The sequence below is a fragment of the Lycorma delicatula genome, chromosome 6 (assembly GCF_047948215.1).
Source record: "Lycorma delicatula isolate Av1 chromosome 6, ASM4794821v1, whole genome shotgun sequence".
NCBI classification, from domain to species: Eukaryota; Metazoa; Arthropoda; class Insecta; order Hemiptera; family Fulgoridae; genus Lycorma; species Lycorma delicatula.
Genome location: NC_134460.1, coordinates 118186524 through 118212163, shown reverse-complemented (window position 1 = coordinate 118212163; position 25640 = coordinate 118186524). Strand labels below are relative to the sequence as shown.

Below are 25640 nucleotides of genomic sequence, written 5' to 3'. Positions count from 1 at the left end.
ATTTTGGAAGTGCCCAATGGAGGTGTTTTCTATCTTCTTTGGTGCTTCTCATCAGTCACAGAAACTTGTTGACCATTGCATGGTTTATCCTCAATATTCACTTTATAAGCTTCTGACGTAGGAAAAAATTGCCACCTACTCACAGTTCTTTATCAGTTTCATCGCCATAAAAGATAGGTTTTAAATATAATGAATATCACTAGCATCCACTTTTTCCACAGTTAAAAATTCAATCGTTGCGGAAATGATTTTAACCACACAGACATAGCAAGTGTACTTGTACTCAACAATTGTGACTGACAGAAAATGGGATGGTGCAGCACTTGTCGCTTTGTGTTACCATTTTGTTCTGTTACGTTCCAGTGTCCACTATATTTCAACCACCCCTTGTATGTTTAATATAGGCTTTTAACTGGTTTTATAAACCACATATTTTATACAGTTTTACAACCAATAATTGTATTTGTCCTAGTTAACTGAATAATTTTTTCTGTGTTTTAATTAGTGGCTTTACTATTGTTTTTAAATAATATCATATTTGTAAATTTATTCCTTTATGTATATATTTATTATATTTGTTCATATAACTAAAATATAACAATGCAATAATAATTTGTAAGAATTTTTTTATTGTCTGAATGTTTTAATTATTTAATTGTTCATATTTTTATTTATTTACTCTTTATATTAATAGAATATACAGATTACATAATTAATTGTTCGTAAATAGTTCCCATATTAGTGTTATTTGCTCTGTGTAGAAGAATTTCAACAAACTGTAGTAAATAAATATTGTTATGTATGACAACACGTGCACACATTCATTTGATGAATGTGTGCGCATTTCATATTTTATCAATTATTCAAGAACATCTTACAACTAGAAGGTAGAATTCAAGGTTATTTTAGTAGCCAACTTGGTGCATATTCACGACCAAACCTTTTTTTGTTACTAATGAATGTTATAAAACTTTTCCATCAAAAATTTTATGAAACTATAACTGAATTGTATACGCAAAAAAAAAAAATCATTCAACCCAGAAGAAAAGTATTTATTAGATTTAAGTACAACAAAAAAATAAATTATAGTTGTCTCAAATTATTCTAATATATTTATAGCAACATATTACAAGTAAATTCATCACAGCAAAAAAGAAAAATAATTTTTTATCTACCCTTAAATTTATCTGAATGTTTCTGAAAATATCTGTGACTACAGTATGAACTCATAATACATTTAAATATATATTTTTATAAATTAAAAGTGCTGTTATGCTGTTAATTAATAAATTATAATATACAATTATATAAATTCAACCAATGGATTATAAAAAAGTAACTATAGATCTTTAAGTTGTTTCAATATTGATACTGATTCAACTGAAGATTGAGGTCCTCCAAAAACATTCTTCAAACAAATATATTAATGAAAAAAAAAATTACTTTATTTCTGGTTTGGTGGATTCTCTATTTCTTCCATCAACTACAGGTTGCCAATTAATACAATTATGTATGAGAGATGAAATATGTAGTGTGAAAAATTACAATGCAAAGCCTAAGCAGTACTCAAACTCAAAACCTTCTGGATAAAATGCAAGACATTAATTCTATGATGCCATGGAGGTGGGCAGATATTAAATATTTTTATAAAAATATTACATTAATATTTTTATAAATATTTTTATATTATAATACTAGAATATGATATCTCTATAAGCATAATTTTCTAAAAAAATAAGTAAATTGTTTTATCGCTTTTTAAAAAGAAATATTGCTTCTTGTACATTGCAATCAGCAGACAAAAGAAATATAATAAACAACATACTTCAGTTCAATAATGCACTAAAAAGCATGTAAAAGTTAATATGACTTTTACCATGCACTTCTTAAAACTATTATAAGTAATCTATTACTAAAGGAATTATTATATCTGCAATCTAAATAAAATATCAATTATGGCAAACAAATTGAAAGTGCAATAGTTTTCATTGTGAAATGTAATGCAGTCTGACAAGAAAGATCCAGTTAATTTATGATTTACTCAGAATTTAAGACATAACTAATATAAGTACAACTATAGAATATTAATTTTGTTATACTGATTTTTCAAATTGCTAAAATAAAATATATATTTTACTTAACACATCTACAGATATATTTCAGAGAAAGTTCATAGTGCATTTCACAGTTCAACCTTATTCATAAAGAAATAATAAGAAACATAATTATCAAATCAGCAGATTATTGATAAAATCAGTAGTTAAATCAATACACAGTTCTTCTCAGTAAAATGACAAAATAAATTATTAAAAGTGGTAAGTGGTGACCACTCTCGCTAAACATTGAGCTGCAGAAACATCCTGATTAAAATTTGCCCAGACAATGACTAAAACAAAGCAATTCATTATGTCTGCAATCAAGTAATGGAGCTTCTGAATTAAAAATTAACTTTGCAATATGATATATTCACACAGGTAGCCTATAACAAGCAGGTGACCTATAACGAGCGATTCACATTCATAGTTCAAACCCAACGTAACTTTTGCACATAAACAAGACAGAAAGGAAGATTAATAAGAAACAGAATGTCCTGTGTATACATTTATATAATAATGAAATTAGTGTTACAAAAAAAAAAAAAAAAAATACACAATCAGTTTTTTTAATTAATAATAATAAATTAATATAACTTTTTTTTCATACAGCGAATCTATCGAATAAATTACTATACATACAAGCAATGTATACTTACAACAATATTTAAGTATATTCTATTTACTTAGCAACAGAGGTGCAAAGTGGAAACAAAGATTATTATATAAATCGATGATAAAGAAATTACAATTCATATATTTACAATATAAAATTCATATTTAATATAAAAAAATATATTAAAGAGAAAAAAATAAAAAACATAAAAGTAAAAAAAGAAAGTAAGAGAAGATGTTAACAACTGATTTCATTTCATATTTATATACAAAAAAAAAGATAATAAAAAAAAATTAATTAATTATTATTATTAATACTACATAACACACAGGAACAATATGCCAAAACTTTTCTTCGACTAAAACCAGTCAACTAAGTCAATGTCTTTAATTAATAATTTCCAATCGAGTCAAGCAGCACTAATATTCAACCCCCGGCTACAAACCCTAATCCTAATTTAAAGTTGTTTTTCGAATGATTTATTAAACCACTCAATGCTATTGTAAACGGTAAAGGTACGAGTTTCTTTTCTAAGACAGCGCCTACATTACCACTTGAATCAGCTAAACCTGTAAAAAAAAAAAACAATCACAATAAACTACCTTTTTTAACTTTATTATATTTACATTAATAAATTATTCACTTAAACATGAGCGATTGGTGTGATCAGAATTAAGCAATTAATTGCTTTATAACTTATTGCAACGGAATTCACCTGATTAGAGGCAGTATATAATGCACTTTTTCCACAAAAAAAAAAAATATAAATTTGCTGCTTTTTACAGTTCTGGTTTTCTTAAGGCTATAAATATTATAAAGAATTTAATTTAATAGAAAAAGTAGTTAATTCCTTTTCCTAAGAGTAATGATGTTTATTAAATGATCACCACAGCGACTAAATAACTTGCAGGGCCTAACATCCAGTGCACTTTGAAGGACTTGGCATGCTGGCCAGTTGAAAAAGGTAGTGTGCAACAACTCTAATTCTCACTGAGTCTAATATAGGATACTGTTCTTGTGGATGACTGCCTAATTTTCAACAAAGATTGGAGTCTTATGTTGGCAACCTGTTATACATATCAGGTCATATCAAAAACTTAACGGACAAAACAGAGAAAATACAAGGCATATTCATAAAGTAAGGGCCCATTTGGTCATTAAAAAAAATTAAACTTGTGAGAAAAGGTTTTTACTTAGTTTTAGATTACTACACATATATCTACTTCACTTTTCCACATACCGTATTTATTCGAGTACCCCCACACTTTTTTTCTTGGAATTGGAAAGAAAAAATAAGAGTGCTGAGCTTACTTGAAACACAGCCTTTAGCCAGGATAATTTATGTAAAGTAAACGTTTTCTTAGAAGTACCTAAATTCAATCACATAAATATAGTTACATTAGGCTTTCGTTTGTCAATACCGGATACCGCGTATACAGAATACATATAATTATAAACATCCTGTTCATATTATCGATAGCAAAGTTTCAGTATTTTTATAAAACTGATTCATTCTGTGTAGGCTGCATCCAATTCTAATGACACTACAGTTATAGTATCAGTTACCCATTGTCGTCTTGTCTATTCGCCATAGTCATTGTACTGTTTGTATATGTGGACGGTTATGTGCATTTTATCTGTTTAGTTTATCTTGTAAAGTTTAATACGGTGATTTATTTTAATTACGGCATTAAAATGAGTAAAAAAGGACAGCGTCTATGATCTTTTACAGTAAATGAAAAACTGCACGTTATAGAAGAGGCTGAAAAAATTGGAAATCAGGCAGCAGGAAAAATTTGACGAAGATGAAAGCTGCATTCAAGACTGGCGTAAGAAGAAACAACTTCTGGTGAAAGGCACTGGTAATAAAAGGGCTTTTTGTGGCTTAAAACCAAAATTCACAGACACAGAAAAAAAATTGTATGACTTTGTTATGGAAAAAAGGAAATGCGATTAAGCTGTCACAACAGAAATGTGTCAATCATATGCTCGTGAAATCGCTAAATCATTAAATAGAGTTGATTTTAAAGCAAGCCATGGATGGATAATAAGATTTTTTGCACGAAATGATTTGTCAATAAGATGAAAGATGACCATTTCTCAACGACTTCCAGATGCTTGAACAAAAAATATTACATTTTCACAAATACATAATAAATCTTAGAAAAGATAAAGGCTATTTGCCTTCTCAAATAGGAAATGCTGATCAAACCCCCATATATTTTGAAATGCCATTTGACAAAACCATAAACAAAAAAGTTGAAAAAAGTGTTACGATTCGCACTGGTAGTAATGAAAAACAAAGGGGGTGTTATGCTTTGCATTACTTCTGATAGATCAAAATTACCTCCGTAGATTGTTTTTAAAAGAAAAACTCTTCCTACCGTACAGGTAAATGGAGTTATTATCAGAGCACAGGAATCAGGTTGGATGGACAAAACCTTAATTTTAGATTGGATCAGGTGTGTATGGCAAAAGTGATCAGATTTACTTAATAAAAAAAAATACCGGTATGCTAGTAATGGATAGTTATCGGGAGCATACGACTGATAAAGTGAGACATTTTAAAAAAGGGTATGACAGACCAAGAAATAATTCCAGGTGGATTGATATCTCTATTGCAACCACTAAATGTTTACATTAATAAAATGTTCAAATCTGCATTAAAACAACTGCATAGTAAACGGATGGCTGATGAAAATTTCTTTCTCACGCCTACAGGAAGAATCAAATGCTCAGATTTTAACCAGATTTGTGTTTGGATAAAAGACGCTTGGGAAGGTATTTCCATGGAATTAGTATGGAGAAGTTTAAAAAAATGCAGAATATCTAATGAACTTGATGGTTGTGAAGACGATCACCTTTGGCAGAGCGACATGGAAACTATCTGTAACTCTTCTACAGACATTGACGGAGACAGTGATTAATTAAAAATAAAATCCCATATTAAAAAGTGTATTGAAATGATCCTTTTCAACATGATACTTTCTTTTTGTTTTACTGGCCTACTGATTCTGAACTAAACTAGTACTTATGGTAATTAATTAATAATGTAATATTAATATTGTAATTTAAATGAACGAATTACATGCTTTACTTTCTGAATATTTTCGTATTTATATATTTTTTTATCATATCTGTTGCACTTTAAAATACCGGTTTTAAATTTTTTTCAATTTAATACCGGTTTTTCAAATTTTTTTTTAGATTTCCGGTCCAGAAAATCGAGGTGCGGGGGGTACTTAAATAAATACGATAATTGCCATTCAATTCTAAGCACTTTTTCGTAATGCTGCAGCAGTTTAACTTTTCTCTCTGCATAGAAGCACCACCTGGGAATTTAACCAGTTGACAACAGCAGTTCCTTGTTGTTTTAAAATTATTGTCCATAAGCCATTTCTTCAAATAAAAAAAAAAGAGGAAGTAGTCGCTAGGTGCAAGGTTGGGTCTGAATGGAGAGTGGTCAAAAAGTTCCCAATGAAAACCTTGAATCTTCTTCTTGATTAAGGCAGTGGTGTAAGGACGCACATCATCGTGATGGAGAATTATGCTGGACGACAGTTTCCCGCGTCATCGATTTTGGATCACATGTCTCAGTTTGGTGAGCGTTTCGCAGTAAACATCAGCTGTAATTGTTGATCCACGTTTCATGAAATCAACCAAACTGATGCCCTTTTGTCCCAAAAAAACTGTAACCAACATTTTTCAACTTGCGTATGGAGATGCTTAAGCTTTTTCAGTTTTGCAGAAACTACTGCACTGACTATTGTTTGATTCTGCGTTGGTATAGGATATCCACGTCTTGTTGCCTGTAACAATGTGGGAAAACAAATCATCTCCATCTTGTTGATAGTGGTCCAAAAATGCTCGTTCACTGCACATTCTTTGCTCTTTGTGTTGGTTGGTGAGCATTTTTATTCAAAGTCCTTTTTTATTAAAAGGATTTTGAATTTTTTTATTAGAAGGTTTTTGAGTGTGAGACACTAGTCATACTTCCAGAAAAACAAGCCTGTAATAGAAAGTATTAATAATTAATCAATAGTAGTAGTAATGCAATACAAAGTTCAGCACAGGGATTTTTATTTATGTTATGCTACCAAGATAAAGTAACAAATGTGTAATCCTAAGATTAGATTAGAAAATAAAATTTAACAAGCAGGAAAGTAACTTACATAGTAATAAAATTAGTCATACAAATTCTGGGCAAAAATTGATACATATATATTGACATAATTGTAGATATATAATATGAAAAAAAAATTACCTTTAAAAGATAAATCGGCCTTTGGAAGGTCAATTTGGTAACCAACAGAGGCTATGGACTCTTGAATTCTTATGTTTGTTTCCAGTTCAACCCCAAAGTGTAACTGCTCACTGGCTTTTTGATAGTAACATAAATGAAGTCCTGCTGCACCAATGTTTCCACTACACATGTAATCATTTCCTAAAACAAATAATGCAATCTATATTATAATACATAAGTTGCATTCTTATGGCCATTCTGAATGACAGGGCATCCTTAATTATCAAAGTGGTCTCAATTTCTAAACATAAATGTTAAGATTTTAATTCCTTAGGTAACTTAAATTAAAATTTGATTGATTTTTTTTTGAGTCATAATTTTACTGGTTTGATGGGTTTGATGCTATTCTCAATTCGTTTGTGTGATGAACTAATATTTTAATCTCAACATATTTACTACACCCTCTGCTATCTACGAGGAGCATGCAAATTTAACTACAATTTGAATTTGGCCCCAAATGAAAGTAACAAAAACCAAAACTGGTAGTACTGTCTGATGGGTAGAGACAAGCACTTACCTATTCCAGTCATTCAGCACACAGTTATTATATGATATTTGTTACAAGTATGACAGAAAAAGAAGTGCATCTGAATGAGGAACAACACTTTAGTAGAAAATTTCTAACAAAAGAATATGTGAAACTATCAAAAACTTGTGAAAGTTTTAAGTTTGGTAAGAAAATTTTGATAAACATAAGCATCTGTAAATAGAGTAAATCTTTTTAAAGATGGCCGAGAACATGAAGAGAATGAACTGCATTCTCAGCATCCAAAAACAACAAAAGAAATGGCCAACAAGATTAACGTGCTTATGACAGTTGAATTACATGACAGAATATTGCTTCTATATTCAACATCAATGTCGGCAGTACAAATAACTGTATCAGAGATCAACCTAATTATTGAAAAGTATGCATATGTTGGATTCCAAAAATGCTAATAAATGAACATAAGCAGACACACATAAAAGTAGCTAACACATTGTTAGCACAATATAAAGAAAAGTTTGATGAATTTTTATGGTCTATTGTCACTACTGACAAAATTTTGGTACACTATTTTACCCTACAAATCAAAACATATCGATGCAATGGCAACATTCTTCATCTCTGAAACTGGAAAAAGCAATAACCACTTTTTCAGTGGATGGCTTTAATCTTTTGGGATATCTGGGTATTCTACCCACTGATTTCCTAACAGAGTAGTAGTTGACATAAATGGCAAGTATTACTCAAATTTACGGAAGTGTCAGTTTGTACTAGTGCCAACCGAAACAAGCAGAAAAAGTCAACATTCTGTTTGTTTTAAGGATAATACATGTCCTCATGTGGCCACTCAAACGATGTCTACAATCTGTTAATTTAAGTGGACTATTCTGCAACATTCTACCAATAGTCTGGACTTTACACTCTTCAACTTCCACATGCTTTGGCCCTTAAAAGAAATTCAATGACATAAAAAGTATTATTCCAATGAAGTCATTGAAGCTGTTTGAGAATGGGTCTGTCAGCAGTCATAGGAATCTTTTTCTGAAGGATTACAGAAGCTACCAAAGTGATCGGACCTGTACATTGAAAAGGACAGAGGCTATGCTGAAAAGTAATTGTGTGTAATTTACTTGTTTTATGTTAATTTTTTAATAAATAATATATTTTAAGTTAAATCTGAGATGCTCTTACTTTATAAATTTCATTATTTCTCTTCATCTACAATTTTTATCTCATACAAAATCTCACTCCCAACTTAACCAAACCTTGATGTCATTAACATGTGATCCACCCAGTTACGTCTCTTTAGAAGGTTCTGCTATAAACATTTTCCTTTCTTATTTGTCTTGTCTTGACATCATCAGTTTCTATTTTATTGATCTTCCTAAGTTTAGCATTGTTCTGCAACAATATATTTCAAAGAGCTTCTACTCTTTTTCATTATTTTTTTTTACCCACCAATGTTTTGCTAACACTAAGGATGCACCAAATAAATATATTTTTAAGAATATTTCCTAATCCTTGAATTTAAATTAACTAGAAGACAAAAAAAATTAAACATCAATTCTTTGTATTAGCCCTTTTGTAGAACTCTGTCAGAAATTGCATCTTCACCCAATGTTTTGTTACTATCTAACTTCCACAACAATAAATCAATGTCATTCAATTCTATCCCTTTGCCCAACGCCTCATAAAGGGGATTTAAAAAAAAAAATAGAAAATATATAAAATTTCATTCATAGGTGTATGATTCTAGAGAGTTAAAAAAGCTATGGCTCAATTGTTAGTTGGTAGTTGATGTTAAAAAATGACTTTAAGATGAAAAGCAGCAAGAGTTGAATGTATTTTGTAGGTTGTGTATGGGCTGCATTAAAAAATTTAGAGGGGGTTCAGTGCGAGAATTCAATTTTTAGTATAATCATAGGATTTAATATTTATTCGATTTAGGCAGGTGTTTGCACATGTGAGTGGATCTGTTTGTAGTATTTATCTTTTTAGGCATATGATCCATAAGGTAGGTTGAAAATGTAGTAAATCTTAATTTTGTTTAAGCTTTGCACCTGCAACTATATATATATATATATATATATATATATATATATATATAAGTAATTATTGAAAATAATTATTGTAACATTATGTTGTTGTAAGGAAGAGTATTACTAATATTGTTATCTCTAATCAGAAGAAAATGTTATTTTTGTTAATGTAATATTAGTTTCCTGCTTATTCACTTACAATAATTAAATATCTAATAACTGGTATGAATTATTAATAAATTACTTACTCTCTCAAAATAGCAAAATGGTGTTAACTTTTGGTAAATTATGTTCATCTATCTCAATACTTCATTAGGGTCATTTTCCATCAACTTCAATTTACTAATTTATTTTCAAACTATATTTCTCTCCCAGCAATAAATTTATGCCAATTAAAATTTTCTATAACTCATTTTTGGTTTCAATCAAAATAACAATGTTAAAAATTAACCCTTTTACTTTTAACTCCTTACCTTCAATAATTTCTTCACGATCAAATTTGCCTTTCAATTCCTATATTATTTCTAAACACAAGAATAGATACATCCTGTTTCACTTCTTTCTTATTCAGAGATTTTCTACACTTTATTTTTATTTCTACATTTTTCTACACTTTATTCTATCTTCTACTATCATCATTATTACATAATTCTTCTACAGATTATAAACATAACTTATTTCCCTAAAGTTCAGTTCAATTTTCTTTTTAATCTTAAATTTATTATTCTATTCTGCATTATAAATGCTTTCTCTAGATCTATGAATGCCATTTAGGTAGCATCATTATTTTAATCCTGACTTCTAAAATTACAGCCAGAATAATCTCCTTTGTGACTACAAGGGAAGTTATTCTGTCATAATACTCTTCCTGAAACCTAACTGGTCTTCACCGAGTACAATTACGACCAGAAGGAATCTTTTAAAAAGTTCACTATAATTTGAAATGAAGTAATATTAATGTTAACTTTATAACTTATCCTTGTGTTTATGTTTATAAATGTACAGCCTTTGCTAAGAACTTCCCATATCATTGGTACATGTATAATCTCAGTGTCAAAAAATTATTTCTGCCAGGAAGCTAGAAACTGGTAAACGTACATTAACACATAAGTAGACATTTTTTCTAAAAAGAATAGTCATTCTTAAAAATAACAATACCCACGTTTATCAAACCAGACTTAAATTTCAGCTTAAGAGGATGTGTTATGCTTCCTTTGTCATTTTCAATAATTACCAAACCTCTTAAATAAATCTACCAACAATTTATTAAAATACAATTAGATGTTTATACAATTAAACATTAAATTAATTAAACTATTAAATTAAAATACAATTAAACATTGTTTTTTTTGACAAATTTTGAAGTATTAATTTTTTTATATTTATTTATTAATAGAAAAGACTGAATATTTTAATGCATCCTGTTCAAAGTGTTCATAAATCTTGTATGTGCTCACATAATTTTGATTCTTTTTCTCTATATTTGTAGTTATTTGGTATCTTCATGTGTTTACCTTATTATTTCATGTGTTTATATTTTAAGTTATTTTTATGGTCTTTAACTACATTTATTTTAATTTTATACTTAATTATGTATTTTATGATGATGCTCTAAATATGGTATTATCATAATTTCCCTTGATACATCCACGCAACTGTTACAGCAGTTTTTTTTTTATCAGTAGGCTATGGTATATCATTTACCTATTCCTGACATGATTATGTAATTTATTAATATTTATCAATCAGAATAGAATATTAAATGGTTTTTATTATAATGAATATAATTAGATCATATGGAGGTTAATGTGTTAGTAACAATATTAAATAGAGGAAGATCTCCTTATTAAATGCTCAGATATTTAAAAAATATAAGTTAATATAATTTTTTTTTTTAATAATGAAAATTTTTAGTTAAATAGCCTCTTTGGCTAGGAAGTATATTGGAATAATACAATTTTACAAGAAAAGGCCTAGTTTTATCCGGTAAGCACCACAGTTACTAGATAGATTGACTTTTTATGCAATCACTGGAAATGAAAGTACATCTTAAATAGTTCCACAGATAGAAAAGAACTATTCCAAAGTGAATCATGATAAGGATGAAACTACCCTTAAAGATACCATTAGGTGGTACTCCAATATTATAATGAATCAAAATGGCAGCAGCTTACCCAATTCTTCTAGCACTTATCCAAAGAAGACAAAAGAAGTAAAGAATAAAATTAACCCCCAGAAGAATTTTATCACATTAATGTAGTTTATTGTCTTGCCTATGACCCTTGAAAAAAATTACTGCTTTTATATTAACCCATTAACTGGCAGACTAAACATACTCAATTTTTTAATAAATAAAGCCTTTATTTTATTCATTATTAAGTATATAAAGCTAGATATAGTTTCATATAAACAAAAAAAAATCAATCATCGCTCAGGAATAAAACTGTTCATTTAAGCACTTTTGTCTAAAAGCATAACGTCATTTTCTGAAGAATATAAAATGACATATGCACAGTTTATATCACAATATATTAAACTGAAAATAATACAGCAACAGATAAACTATTTTAATTTGTTTTTTTTTTTTTATATAAAAAATTATTCATTTTCTTTGCTGCGAATGAAATTCTTAATAACATTTTGAATATAGGTGCACTTTACATTTTACACACAAAAAAAAAGTATGGTTTTTATTTACAGCTTACATCTTCTACCTTTTTTCACATGCTCTGAAATAATATTCCCTATTTGATCATAACAAATATCTTCTGATGAACTGTTTTTTGACGGACAACCCTTGCTTGCCCATTGGTGGTGAAGGAAAATCCTTCACTCCCAACATTGCTTCATGGTATTTCTATTTCTTCATTCTTTATCAGTGATAATACAAGAAAAGACCCAAAATCAATTAGATTGATTGATTTGTACCCCAAGAATTTTGGTATTGTTTAATTTCACAGAGGAAGCAATGTTTCACGAGGTGAAACTCACTAATGAACTGTTTCTGACCTAAGTATATATGAATTTTTTTTCTTATTTTTTGCTACAGAATCATCTCTCTAGATCTAGAGATTGCCATGCAATATGGAATCACCTGTATATATAAATATAGAAAACCACCAGATCTTTCATTAAGAGGTTTTCAGAGCTCTTTAATTGTAAAATACAATTTTTCGAATGTTACTGATGACCTCATGAAAAAATAAACAAGCAATTACTGAAGTATGAGGTCTGTAAATAAAATAATGAGACTGGTTCATAAAAACTTTTTATTTACAATCCAATTATACATGGACTTTATCACCTTTGAAAAAGTTCCCTTGGGAAGCCATGAAACACTTCAAATGGTTTTTCCACTCTTCATAGCAGTGTTGGAACTCAGAAACCGTAATATCCTTCAGATGGTCAGTTACATTTTTTTTTAATGTTTTCTACTGTTCCACAATGGTGTCTCTTATGAGGTGTTTTTTAAAGTCAGGAACAGGAAAAAGTCGCACAAACTCATGTCAGGTGAATAAGGTGGTTGAGGAACTACAGAAATGTTTTTCTTTGCCAAAAACTCATTAATTGAGAGTGCAATGTGACAAGGTGCATTGTCATGATGCAGCATCCAGTTGTCTTTGTTGGCTGGTCTCATGCAGGCAACTCTTTTCTGCAGTCTTTCAAGAATTTCTCGGTAAACATATTGATTTACAGTCTGTCCTGAAAGCAAAAACTCCTTACGGGCAATGCCATTACTATCAGAGAAACAAATTAGCACGGTTTTGATTTTTGATTTGCTCATTTTTACATTTTTGGGACGTGGTGAGTTTGAAGTGTGCCAGTCCTTGCTCTGGCATTTTGTTTCTGGGTCGTACTCAAATATCCAAGATTCTTCACCTGTAATAACATTTTTTTAGAAAATTAGGATCAGTTTCAATTCACTCTAGAAGATTGTGGCACACTTCCACTCTACTATTTTTCTGTTCTACAGTGAGGTTTATTGGGGCCAATTTTGTACCATTTTATGGTAGCGTCTCGGCCTTTCACCCGGAGGTTCCGGGTTCGAATCCCGGTCAGGCATGGCATTTTTCACACATGCTACAAATCATTCATCTCATCCTCTGTACAGTAATGCTTAACTGCGGCCCTGGAGGTTAAACAGGAAAAAAAAATGTTGTACAAACTTTTTCATGTTCAATTCATTTGTCAAAATTTGATGGACTGTAGTATGATTCAAATTTAATTGTTCTGCAATCATTCTGACAGTTAATTGCTGGTCGTACCATATCAAGTCTCTGATTTGCTCAATACTGTCATCACTTTTTAACATTAACGGTCTTCCAAAGCGTGGATCGTTTGCAACTGATTCCCGGCCATCTGAAAATGCTTTAAACCACCTAAAAACTTGGACTCATAACAGAACGTCATCTCCATACACCCTTTTCAATTTTAAAAAATTTTCAGTAGCATTCTGACAGAGTTTAACTTGACTGTACAATGTTGCCCAAAATTAATATCACTCATTCTTACAATGCACAAAAAAATTTGTTTCAGGAAAAGTTTGTTTACATCTCATGTGGCAACAATAGAATAAAAATATTAATACCTAATATAAATCAGCTGTTCACATAAATGTTTACTAGTAACTTTACAGTGTTGCCACTTTGACTGCCAAAAAAAACTAGTCTCATTACTTTATTTACAGACCTTGTATATAATAATTTAGCTATTTGAAAGAAAAAAAGATTAGAGAAATAATGTATTAGAAAAATATTATATTTATAAATTTAAAAGTAATCATAAATTAATAAATTCATGATTTCTTTAATTTAAATTGGTAGTACTGTTATCTTAACCAACAGTTTAAGTATTATCACTCCATATTATACCACAGTATATGAATGAGGATTTATTTTAATGACAGACCATATGTTGATCTTTTATGTGCAATCTTGTAATTTTTAACTGCTGAAGATGAAGAATTTAACTTTGAAAGTACTCCAGTTGGGTAAGTGTTCTTATCATTTATTGACTGTATTTGGTGGTTTTGCTATTATAACTAACTAATATATACATTTTGTGGCTCAAAAATCTCTAAAACTACTAGATCAATTTCATTAAAAGTTAGATATGCTTTAACAGTGTATCTAAAGTTATGCATGTGAAAAATTGATGAAGATTGTTGAGCCATTCAACAATCAATTGAAGGTCAAAAAAATTTGATTGAGGCAAGTTAAAAGTGTGATGTTTCATTATGATTCTGAAAGTTGGAACACTGACGTTTGTTTATCTGCAGTACCTATTGTTAGCAATATTAAACCAACTGTTATGTTAATAGATATGAAGAAAGACATTAAGTTACAAGCCACACATCAATTGGATAATTTACATACATAAATAAGATGCAGAAAGTAACTTAGTTATCAGTTTCAATGAGTTATAAGAAATATTATATAATAAATTAAAGCAATAGTTATCATACAGTAGTTATGTAAATTGTAATTAATTAATAGGCTCTATCACTAACTCTATCTTATAAGAAAGCAAAGGGAAACAGTCAAGGCTTCAACAAAGTTAATAGTAACAGATTTTGGCAGGCTAGAGGTAGTGAGATCACACTACAAGACATAAAATATAAATTGCATAACGTAATAATAACATATAAATCAAAAGACTATGTAATTACAAAATCATTATTATAATCACTTAATATATTCTCACCGATAAACTAAATTACTTCACAAGATTACTCTTAAAAGAAAATTATAAAAAACTCACCTATATATCTAGCTCCAAGTGATAATATAGCTAAATGACCTCCTGGCATCTGAGGGCTACGCTGATAAGCTAGTTCTACTCCAAGAGCAACACGAGGTGTAACTGACTGAAGATATTGTCCTACTATAACACCTGCAGTAATAAAATAACAAAAAATTGAAAATTCTCTCCTTGATGGTATTCACAATTTTATTATTGAAAATAATAGACTCATACAGAAACAGTTTTTTCTGCAACTACATATATTTTCAAAAAAATATGACATTATTCTACATGCTAAGTGGGAGAAAACTGCATGCAGGACTATAAAATGTAATTATCAAACATTTATAAAACTGTACATAAAGTAGTCCTAACCAGATCCTCAGATCCCATAAACAAAAGTAATGTGCATTACAGAATGTATTCCACATCTGATAAATGGGCAAGTCTGTATTGTATTACATTTCATTAATCCCTGAAGTTGTAAGATGTAGTTGACACCACACCATCATCATGAACAGGTAATGTCATAACAATGCAAAAATATTGGATTTCTCATTAAAAAAGTATTTAATTTTTAGGGTGTAAAGACTGCATGCCTATATAATTATTGTAATAACAATTATGTAATTTACATCAACAGGTTTATTTTTAAATGTTAATAAAGAGTTCCTTCCCTCAATGAAGAAATTTTTATTTCTGCTAGAACTTTTTATTTTTCAATATCATTTAAAATCAGAGGTTAAAATTTATAATATATCAGTCAAAAACTGTTTTTTCCATAGAAATGATTATTAGTCACCAGTTAATAAACTTCATGATGCCAGAATAATTTAGCTAGTACACACATAAAATCTGAATAAAACTATAAATACATTACACAACCCTCCTTTAACCACTCTATTTTTGATAAGAAATCTTATATTTTTTGTTTCACTTCTTACACATTAGTATAATATTTTTCCTTTAATCCTATTTCTTAAGTAGAATTTCAAAAATTTGAAAAATAAAATAATTAAGGAAAAAGGAGACTTTTATTAAAATGCTAAAAACTTTGGATTATGAGAAGAAATATATTAACAACTAATGGAAAAATACACAAAAAATGTAAGACTTCTTATCAAAAATAGAGTGGTTAAAGGAGGGATGTATAACAAATAAAAAAATTAATTATATTGTAATGTACAAATAATAAGAAAAAATCTAGTGGAGACAAAATATAAAATCGAAACTCCTGATGGGTAATCAATATCACAAGAGAGATAAAATAGCTGGCAGTAACGGATAAAATGACAGTAGTGTTGAAAAATTGATCAAATAAAGTATTAGATGAAGAAAAATAAATTTATAATTTCAAAAAGTCACTAAAAGAATTTTATATAACTGTAAAATGTAAATAAAGATGTTGGAATTAACATCAAACACATGGGAAAGCAGTACTGAAGACTATATATAAACATTCAAATATAAAATTTGATACTGGAAAAGTACCCAAAGACTTCAAGAGTATTATTTTTACCACATCAAGAAGAAAAAAAATCGTAGACGAATGTAAGAATTAGTGCTGCACTAGAGTTAAATATTTAGAATATTCAGAATAATTTATGCAAGAATAGGAAAATACAAATTTGATTTCAGGAAAAGAATGGCAACATAGTAAATAATTTTAGCTAAGACTAATTTTAGAAAACAGGCTGAAAATAAACAAAGATGTCTACTAAATGACATTTATAAATTAGAAGAAATGGGATGTATAAGATTTTAATTAATATAGCACTGAAATATAAGGAAAGAGTAATTATATTTATAAAATCAAGTAGCTTTTATAATTGAAATGAAAGGAAAAGTGCATTACAGAAAAGTACGGGATAAAAAGGCAGCCTGTCTATTTATTTTTCACAAAAGAAAAATCTGAGAATTTAAATATTACAATAGATGAACATAATAAACCTGAAGTACCAGAATTTTATAATTTAAATACTCAAATAACAAACATAAAAAAGAGAACATCAAAAGTAGACAGTCACAAGTAAGGAGAAATATTATGTAGTAAAGAAATTTGGTAAATCATAGTAATTATTAAAATTGTTATTTTTTAATTATCAAATGAACAACAAATATAACAGTGATTATAATACAAAATATTCTAATACAAACCTGTGTCATTTAATACATCCATGTTTGCCAAAGTTAGTGATGCAGTGTAATCATCGCCCTTATAATCACCTGTGAACTGAGATACTAAATACTTGCCTCCTTGAATCTATAGATCAAACACAAAAAACACCATTAAAACGCAACTGTGTACTGAGTTAAATCTAGAATGTGGTAGCTAAAGTTACACATATACACGCATACAGTGAGAGGGAGGAAGAGAGATTGAGCAAGAGACTTATTACTAACATTGTAATCATGAATTACGAATGTACAATGACTACTTGTTTAGAAATACATGTTTTTAAAAGCCAAATGCCCACTACGGTTTATAAATACATAGTTACATAAATTAGTATATAAAGCAACTAACAAACCAGCAGCAAGACAAAATGTATGCAAAAGTTATCCTAATCATTAGTTAGATTCTTTGCTTATAAGCAGGTATTCACGTTCTAGGGAAATGAAGTAACCCAAGAATTTTACAGTTGGAGCAATTCCTTTTCAACTCAGAGGTCAGACAAAAATATAACCAAAAAGAAATAATACATTCCAAAACGAAATGACTAAATTTTATGATTTTAATGTAAGGCAGTGATGTTACCTGAAGAAAAGACACAAAAGTAGAAATTAAAATATACTACTAAACTTAAAAATCCTGAGCAAAACCGAACAGTGTCAATGCTATATTATTCATTTCACTGGCAATTAAATGGGTTAAACAGATAAAACCATTGGATCTAGCTAGTAAAAATATTTTTTTATTTTATATATTTTTTATTTAAATATTATTATCATTGACTTTTCTCAACAAAATTTTGCAATATAAGAGGAAAATAAATCTAAAACATACTTACATTTTACAATAAAACCTTTTCCTTAATCTGAACTAAGGTTCTGCAACTGAAATATTATAATTCATAATCAAGCATAATCTCACTAGAAGTTTAGATCAGTGCAATTATGAGTTTTCTCTTTTTGGTATTTCTTTACCAGAATTTGATATCATCATACAGGAATATGGTTCTGTGACAAATAGAGAAGCTTCTAGTAATGGAAAGTGCAAAGAGAAAGAGAGAAAAAGTGACAAATGTAAACAGATAAAAAACTGGAAGAGAAAAATCCAGAAAAAATAACTAAAAGGAACAATGGTAAGAATTTTTAGAATAGTGTATACACTTTGAAAAATAAATTCTAAGAAAACCATTATGCTACAATGAACAAGAGGATGGATTGACTGCTGTAACGTCAAGCTCTAGGCCCAAAGGTATAAATATCATCAAGAACCAATAAGTGGGGCAGTGGATGCGATAACAGTTTAGCATATAAGTGAAAAGTACTTCATGAACATAATCACGTGATAAAAGTACTACAGTATTCCATTCTGCAGTAATGTACAAGAAGCTATTTGGTAAGTTCACTGTAAATAGAAGACAACTCATTAGTATAAGAATAAGTCAATTTCCTTTGTAAATAGTAGAAATAAATAATCCTTGGGTAAAGTTCATTACTATTTTTTTAAATTATAAGCTTATTAATTAATTTTGTACAAATTTTTATTAGTTATTATAAACTTCATAGTAGAATCAGAATTATTGTTTATTTCATATAACTTATTTATTTTATTAATATTAAGATACTAAACAGCAAATAAATTATATATGTAAGAATTTTAATGTGTAAATTCTAAATATTTTCTCCAACAGACAACATGCAGCATTATCATTTACGTAGGTTCAACCAACATTTCAAGAAATTCAATAAAATTATTAATTATAAGTCAATATACAAAATGTAAAGAATGCTGTTATAATCAGTAGACTTTGAAAAAAATTGTAAAAATAAGTCCTGTTGTTGGCAAACTCTAGTACAATTATAGTCTTTCTCTCCAAAGTTGACAGCCACTGTTCTAATCACAAGCAGAATAGAAGCAGTTGCAAGAGCTTACATAAGTTATTTTTGGTCTTAATGTGATTACATTTATATTTATTTACAGATATAGACAATTAATTCTAAGATCATAAAATGAAGATCTAACCTGAGAATGAAATCTCGCCCTAAGTCTTCTTCCAAACTGATGTATTAGATTGGCATTAAGGTTACCACTAGGATCAATGTCACCAAATAACACCGGAAAAGCTTCATTTGGTCCACACTGTTTAGTGCCAACATATGTGGCACCAAATCGATATCCAGATGGTGTGACAGAACTCATATTGATGGTATGTGAAACTTGAAAATGATTACTGAGTCCCTTGTTGACTAAAACACGTGCCCCTTCAAAATTTACAGGGTAAACATCTGGAAAAATAATACACAAATTAAGCAATCATAACTCGATAATCCAAAAGTTAGGTAAAATTACTGTGAATGATATCAAATAAAATGTACTTCATTTAATTTATACTATCATGATACCTTCTAGTATTATAAAACATTATCATACAGTAACATGTCCCTTTAAAGCAGACAGACTTCCATTTTCTTTCTATCAGTTAGTAAATGTGGTAGATACTACCATGGATGTTTATGGTCAGTTACAGAAACAGTTCTGAAAAGAGAAAACAATCATTTCAGTAATTGTTGAGGATGCTATTTGAATGTCGGTAAGTACTGAACAAGACAAACTTAAAGGTTAATGTGAAACTACATGCTCTAAATATCGTGTACCTAAAAATTAAAAAAAAACTACAGCTGCAATTTTTAAGTTAATTCATCTCACTATTTTTTAGGAAAATATAACTGCATTCGCTGGGGTAAAATTGTTCCCCAATGTATCCTTCAATAGAAATGTTCAAGAAGGTGATTAGAAATATAAAAACTCAAACATTCTCCAATAGGAACCTACAGTAACATAACTTAAAGGAATTTACATAGGATGACAATTTAATCAAGGAAACCAACAAGTTAAGTTTAGATGATATAGAAATTAGAAAGACAACAGAGAACAGGATTTTTTATCAACAAGTATGAAAATCAAGATGTAGCAATAAAATTAAAAGTACATATAAAAAAATTTATTTCAATCTTTATTTTTTGACACATCTCCTTTTAGGTTTACTTAATCCAATGATGCTGAACTTTTTTTAACCATACTTATAGTATGATTTATCTAAATCTTTAAAATAGCTAGACGTCATCATTTCGCGTAAATCTCTTTGAAGTTAACCAATTCTTTGTATTTGGACACATAAGTATAAAGAAGAGGCTGGCAAGTAAAAGGGGTGCAGAAGAACTTTCGTGTTATTCAAATAATTTTGCTGTTACAATCACAAAAGTCATTGTCTTATTAAAAAAAAAAAAAAACCTTTTTTGTCAAATATGGTTGTTTTTTCTCATTTCTTCGTTCTGACTATTCAGTAAAGATGCGCAATATTTCCGATTATTGTTTTACCCTTCTGCAACCCAATGAAGATTATGCCATGAGCATCCCAAAAGGCAGTGCCCACTGCCTTTCCTGTTAATAAAACAGTTTTTGCTTTCTTTGGAGCAAGCTCTCAAACTATAACTCAATGTTTTTTATTTCCTTGTATGAGTACAAAGAAATATTGAATGAAAAATTTTGGTTTTCAGATTTCAACAGAAATATCCATTTTAACTAGTTTCAGCGTGACGTCTGCAGGTACGTACACATCTCTTATAATGATTATGTGCACCTCCCCTTTAGATTGTAATTGACTGAACCAAAAAAGGGCAATATCCAAAAAAATTTAATTTTGTTCTTAACTGAAGTAATAAGCCCTCATTGATTGGTTTTCAACGATATATTCTAAGTGGTACTTATTTTCAAAGTTGTAACCAAATAAAATTTTAATTAATGAAATATTTGGATTTTAGGGGAAGGCACATCAGTTCAAATCGGGCTTCATCTCCTCTTTTTTTAATTTAAATATATTGATTTATTAATAATTATTAACCTCTCATTGTACTTTTTTTTTTACAATGAATAATAATTCAATAACAAAAAAGGAAAAAAAATATGAAAAAATATCAGAAGTTCTTAATGAAGATTTTATGTACTTTTCATTTTTAAGAAAATGTATAATGTAATTTAATAGGCGTACAAGAAAGTCATGTAGTGTTCACATCAAATTTTTTACTTTTATTAGTTTAAGATAGTAGTGACATATCAAAGTTTCAACTGTTATCAATTCGAGTAAAATTTCCACTTGATTATATTGAAGCAGCCCTGAAGCATGCTTAGAATTGTTTATTTGTTCATGCTTTTTGATCAGCTATGAGCAAATGCAATATCCATTTTGCAGACAGTATTTGAATGAATAAATATACTTCTGAAAAATATGATGCACTCATTCATTTGAGATACCTACTGTCTAAGCAATCTCACATGGTTTCCATATGCTATCCTCCATTACTATATCATGGAGTTTTTTTACATCCTCTGGAGTTATAATCTCAATAGGCTCCACAACATTCAGCATTGTTCATATTCCTATGACCTCTTTGAAAATAACCAAACTGTTTATAAACTGTTTTAATCAATAGGAACTAATTCAATATTATTTATTCAGCTTGGCTTTAGTTTTCTGTATGGTTTTGTCTTTCAAAATGCAATGTTTGATCATTGTGTGACATCTTTTTCCAGGATTTTTTACAAATCACAATCTTTGATCGACTCAAAGACTGCCAACAAAATTATGAATATATCCAACTGAAACTTGGTTTATGTTCCTAGCAGAGATGTGGAAAACTAAGAATGAGCTTAACAAAGAATTATGAGTCCAATCTTATGACTTTGCATGGACTTATCATATACCTTTGAGTATACAAAAAATTTTATTTCCATATCCTTTGAGGATTTGAAAATAAAATCTGTGTGTGTGTGTGTGTGTGTGTGTGTGTGTGTGAGAGAGAGAGAGTGAGAGTGCAGTAACAATTCTCTGTAAAAAAATCAAATCTTATAAATCACTGATACTATTGCTCTTTAATCTGTAAATAATAAAAGCCTTTGTAGAGTACATCTATTACCAATCTTCTAACTCAAGTTTTGTTAAAATGAGAATATTATTGCTCACGTAACATCATTATTTTTACAGACATTATTATCATTTACTTAAATCACATTTTGAACAAATTGAGATGTCAGACTTCAATTTCTGCATACTTTGCTTTTTGATTAGCAATGTATATTTTTGATAACTTAATTGTTGTTGTTTAGAAGAAGTACAACAACCCTATACAACAAGTAACTTTCAAACTATATATTATGTGTTGGAAGCCTTTTCTTGATAGTGTCTTTTCTCCATGGAATAATTCTTTGACAGCATCTTTTCTCCAAGATTTTGTTGTTAACTCTTTATGTCTTTACTAAAATGAACAGGTCATCATCTCTTCATGAATGGATTGATCATCTTATGATTGATTTGATGATTGATCATCTTGGCTTATTTTCAATTTATACATTATGGAATTCTTGATATTTTCTTGATAAAAAAGGTAGTTTCCTGGCTTATCCTGCCTAACTCAAAGTAGCATAAATTTAATTTTTTTTGCCTGCTTCTTTTTTAAAGTTAGTTTTTCCCTTACTTCCTTTTCATGTAGTTAGTTCAACTGCAAAAACTGAAATTCACATTCACTATAGACCTCAAAAGAAAACATCTAAGTCTAATTACAAAAGTAAAATAGAGCAAGCAATATAAATAAATATATGAATTATTAATAATGGATAACTAATAAAAATAAATAAGCTAAAAAGCGAAAGTAAAAAACTGTTAATCGTAATATTATAAGAAAAACAAAAGGAAAATTGCATGCTCATGAAAATAAACCATCCAAATGATTACTAGCAAGAACTGCTTAGTTGGTAATATTAAGTCGTAATGTCGACATATTGTTGGATAAATGGAAAAAGAACTCAAGAACAAAATGGCTACAGAAAGAACTCATCATAAAATTCTGCCATACCATTTTCAAATCCATTTGTTGTTTCAGTTCACAACTCAGCCAATTGACCTTACTTATTTTACTTGTCTACCAGCAGTTAATAGAAATGTATATTTCAAAGATAAATCTCAATAACATTTAGTATAATAAACAAGTTTATACTAACATTAATAGATAAATATAAAAGTTCACTGATAATGCTTTCAAAATTTTAAGAAGCAGCCCGTAAATTATTAAGTTACATCACATTATTTTTATGTGGCTATAATTTCAAGCAGTTTTATTGTTAAAAAAATATCTCATCTATTCGTATTCCATTATTAGTCCTTATCAATGGACTTAAGCACTCTATTCTTAAAAGGAAAAAAAATAATTTGTTTTTTTAGAATGAGGTGAGAAAATGTGAAGGGAAAAAAGCCATTTCTCGAGAATTCTTTAAAAATACTGTTTTATTTTTTTTTAGAATTGTAATTGCTATCTGTACTTTTTTGATGCTCATAAAATCTTTGAAATCAAATTTGGGGAAAAATATGAACAAAAATATCAAACAAAATATGAAACCAAATTACTCAAGAACGAGTTTAAAAAAAAAAAAAAAAAATTTCCCAAATCTGTTTTAGTTATCATATTTAAGAAATGAGTTTAATCCTAGAATGGTATGCCTTAGAATAGTAATGTTATTGATGAGCATTAGAAATATTTATAACAAAATAAAAAATATTATATTTTAGATTTAAATATATTATATTTTGTAATTTATATTTATATTTTTAATTTTATAACAATAAAAAAATTTTTTTTGTAGAAAATGCAAAAAAATCTTTTTTGATAAGCTTAGTATAGCAAGTTTTCTTTTTTCAGATACAGCTTTGGACTAGGTGATTGTTCTCTCTTCAGAACTGATAATATAAAAGTTTTAATAGACTGTTATAGGGATAATTGATTAGGCCATTCTTCAAACGATGGTGTCACTAGTCCCTTGTATAACTCCTCCATAAAGGCTTTTCTGGACATTGATTTGCCACCTCTTGGAGTCATTTCTATTGAAAGCAACATAAGCGTAAATAGTTGTCATGTTTAGAATCCTATAAAACAAGCTCACGGGCCATCTTTTTGTTTTTCTTGAGTATAACATGACACTACACATTTGGTCAAAGCTGTCTGTCACCCTCTATCTTTGTCCAATTATAATTTTGAATAACCATTCAACTGGAAAGCCAGATGACTGATTAACTTCTCTTATATTCATGCATTGTTGATATCAGGTGCACAATTTTAATCTGTTTACTTTTCCTGACAAAAGTGTAGTTGTACCATTAAATAATAATCTTGCATCTCCCAGTGCTCTTTTCTTTCTTACAAACATGCATAGTGGAATTTTTTGTTTGTCTAGTCTAATTGTGCCAATAACTGTTACATTATATGGTGGTTTCCTTAGTTGATCAACTAGCAGAATAATTGTAAACAAATTGTCCATGGTTAAGTTCTTGTTTGAGCCATGAAAGGAGTTATTTTTTTTCACAGAATGCTTGCTAACAACAGGTCTTTCTTTTGGAATGGATTGTTTTCCTAAACAGGGTTCAGCAATTAGCAAATATTTAGACCCAACATCACGTAAGACCTTAATTCCATACTTTGCGGTTTCTTGAGGATGTAATTTTTGAATAGTCCTCTCAAACCTCTCTTTATCAGTGCAAACTTGTCTGTTGTTCTTCTCTCTGATAAGTTATCTTATCATTGAAGCTTGTTTCCAAAAAGAGGAGGATTTTAATATCAAAGAACAGTGACAGATCTCATGGGATGAAAACTAAGGCTGCCAATGGAAAGAGGTAGACCGTGTGCAAGTGTCGGGCTTTAGTCTATGAAGACAACCATGGTGCAGACTTAATCGCTTAACTAGACATGGTAGATGTAATTACTTTTGAACAAGCGGGATACATCACCTACAGCTGGTGGTGAATGTGGTGAGCCACTCCAAATTGTTGAACATCTAATTAAATACTGTCTTCAGTGAGCATACAAGGGAGATCCACAAGATGTATTTGTGGTACCTCACCCGGAGTTGAATGGCTGAAAAAACTGGATGTCAATTGTAGCTGTACTGAAATTCGTAATAATACCTATATAAATATAATATATATACTCTGCTGTTATAATTGTTTGAATATTTAGTTTTAATATTTTTTTTATGGACACACATGTGTGTGTGTCCATTTTGGGCACATCTATATACCGTAGAATAAATAATAATCATTGAATCTTAAGGAAGTCAATAAAAATGCAAAATATTCCAAAGAAAGCT

The 25640-nt window shown here is 29.2% G+C and overlaps 1 protein-coding gene across 1 annotated transcript in view; it reads right to left on the bottom strand.

Moving 5' to 3' along the window:
- Positions 1–1037: 1037 nt before the first annotated feature.
- LOC142326168 (mitochondrial import receptor subunit TOM40 homolog 1-like) overlaps positions 1038–25640 on the bottom strand; it is a 29985-nt gene continuing 5382 nt past the window's right edge. Inside the window, exons 2-6 of the mRNA XM_075368421.1 lie at positions 19473–19735; positions 17438–17543; positions 15299–15430; positions 6974–7153; positions 1038–3278 (exon numbers count right to left, since the gene is read on the bottom strand). Of these exons, the coding sequence (XP_075224536.1) occupies positions 3136–3278; positions 6974–7153; positions 15299–15430; positions 17438–17543; positions 19473–19735 (824 nt within the window). The 3' untranslated portion in view covers positions 1038–3135. The remainder of the gene's footprint in view (positions 3279–6973; positions 7154–15298; positions 15431–17437; positions 17544–19472; positions 19736–25640) is intronic.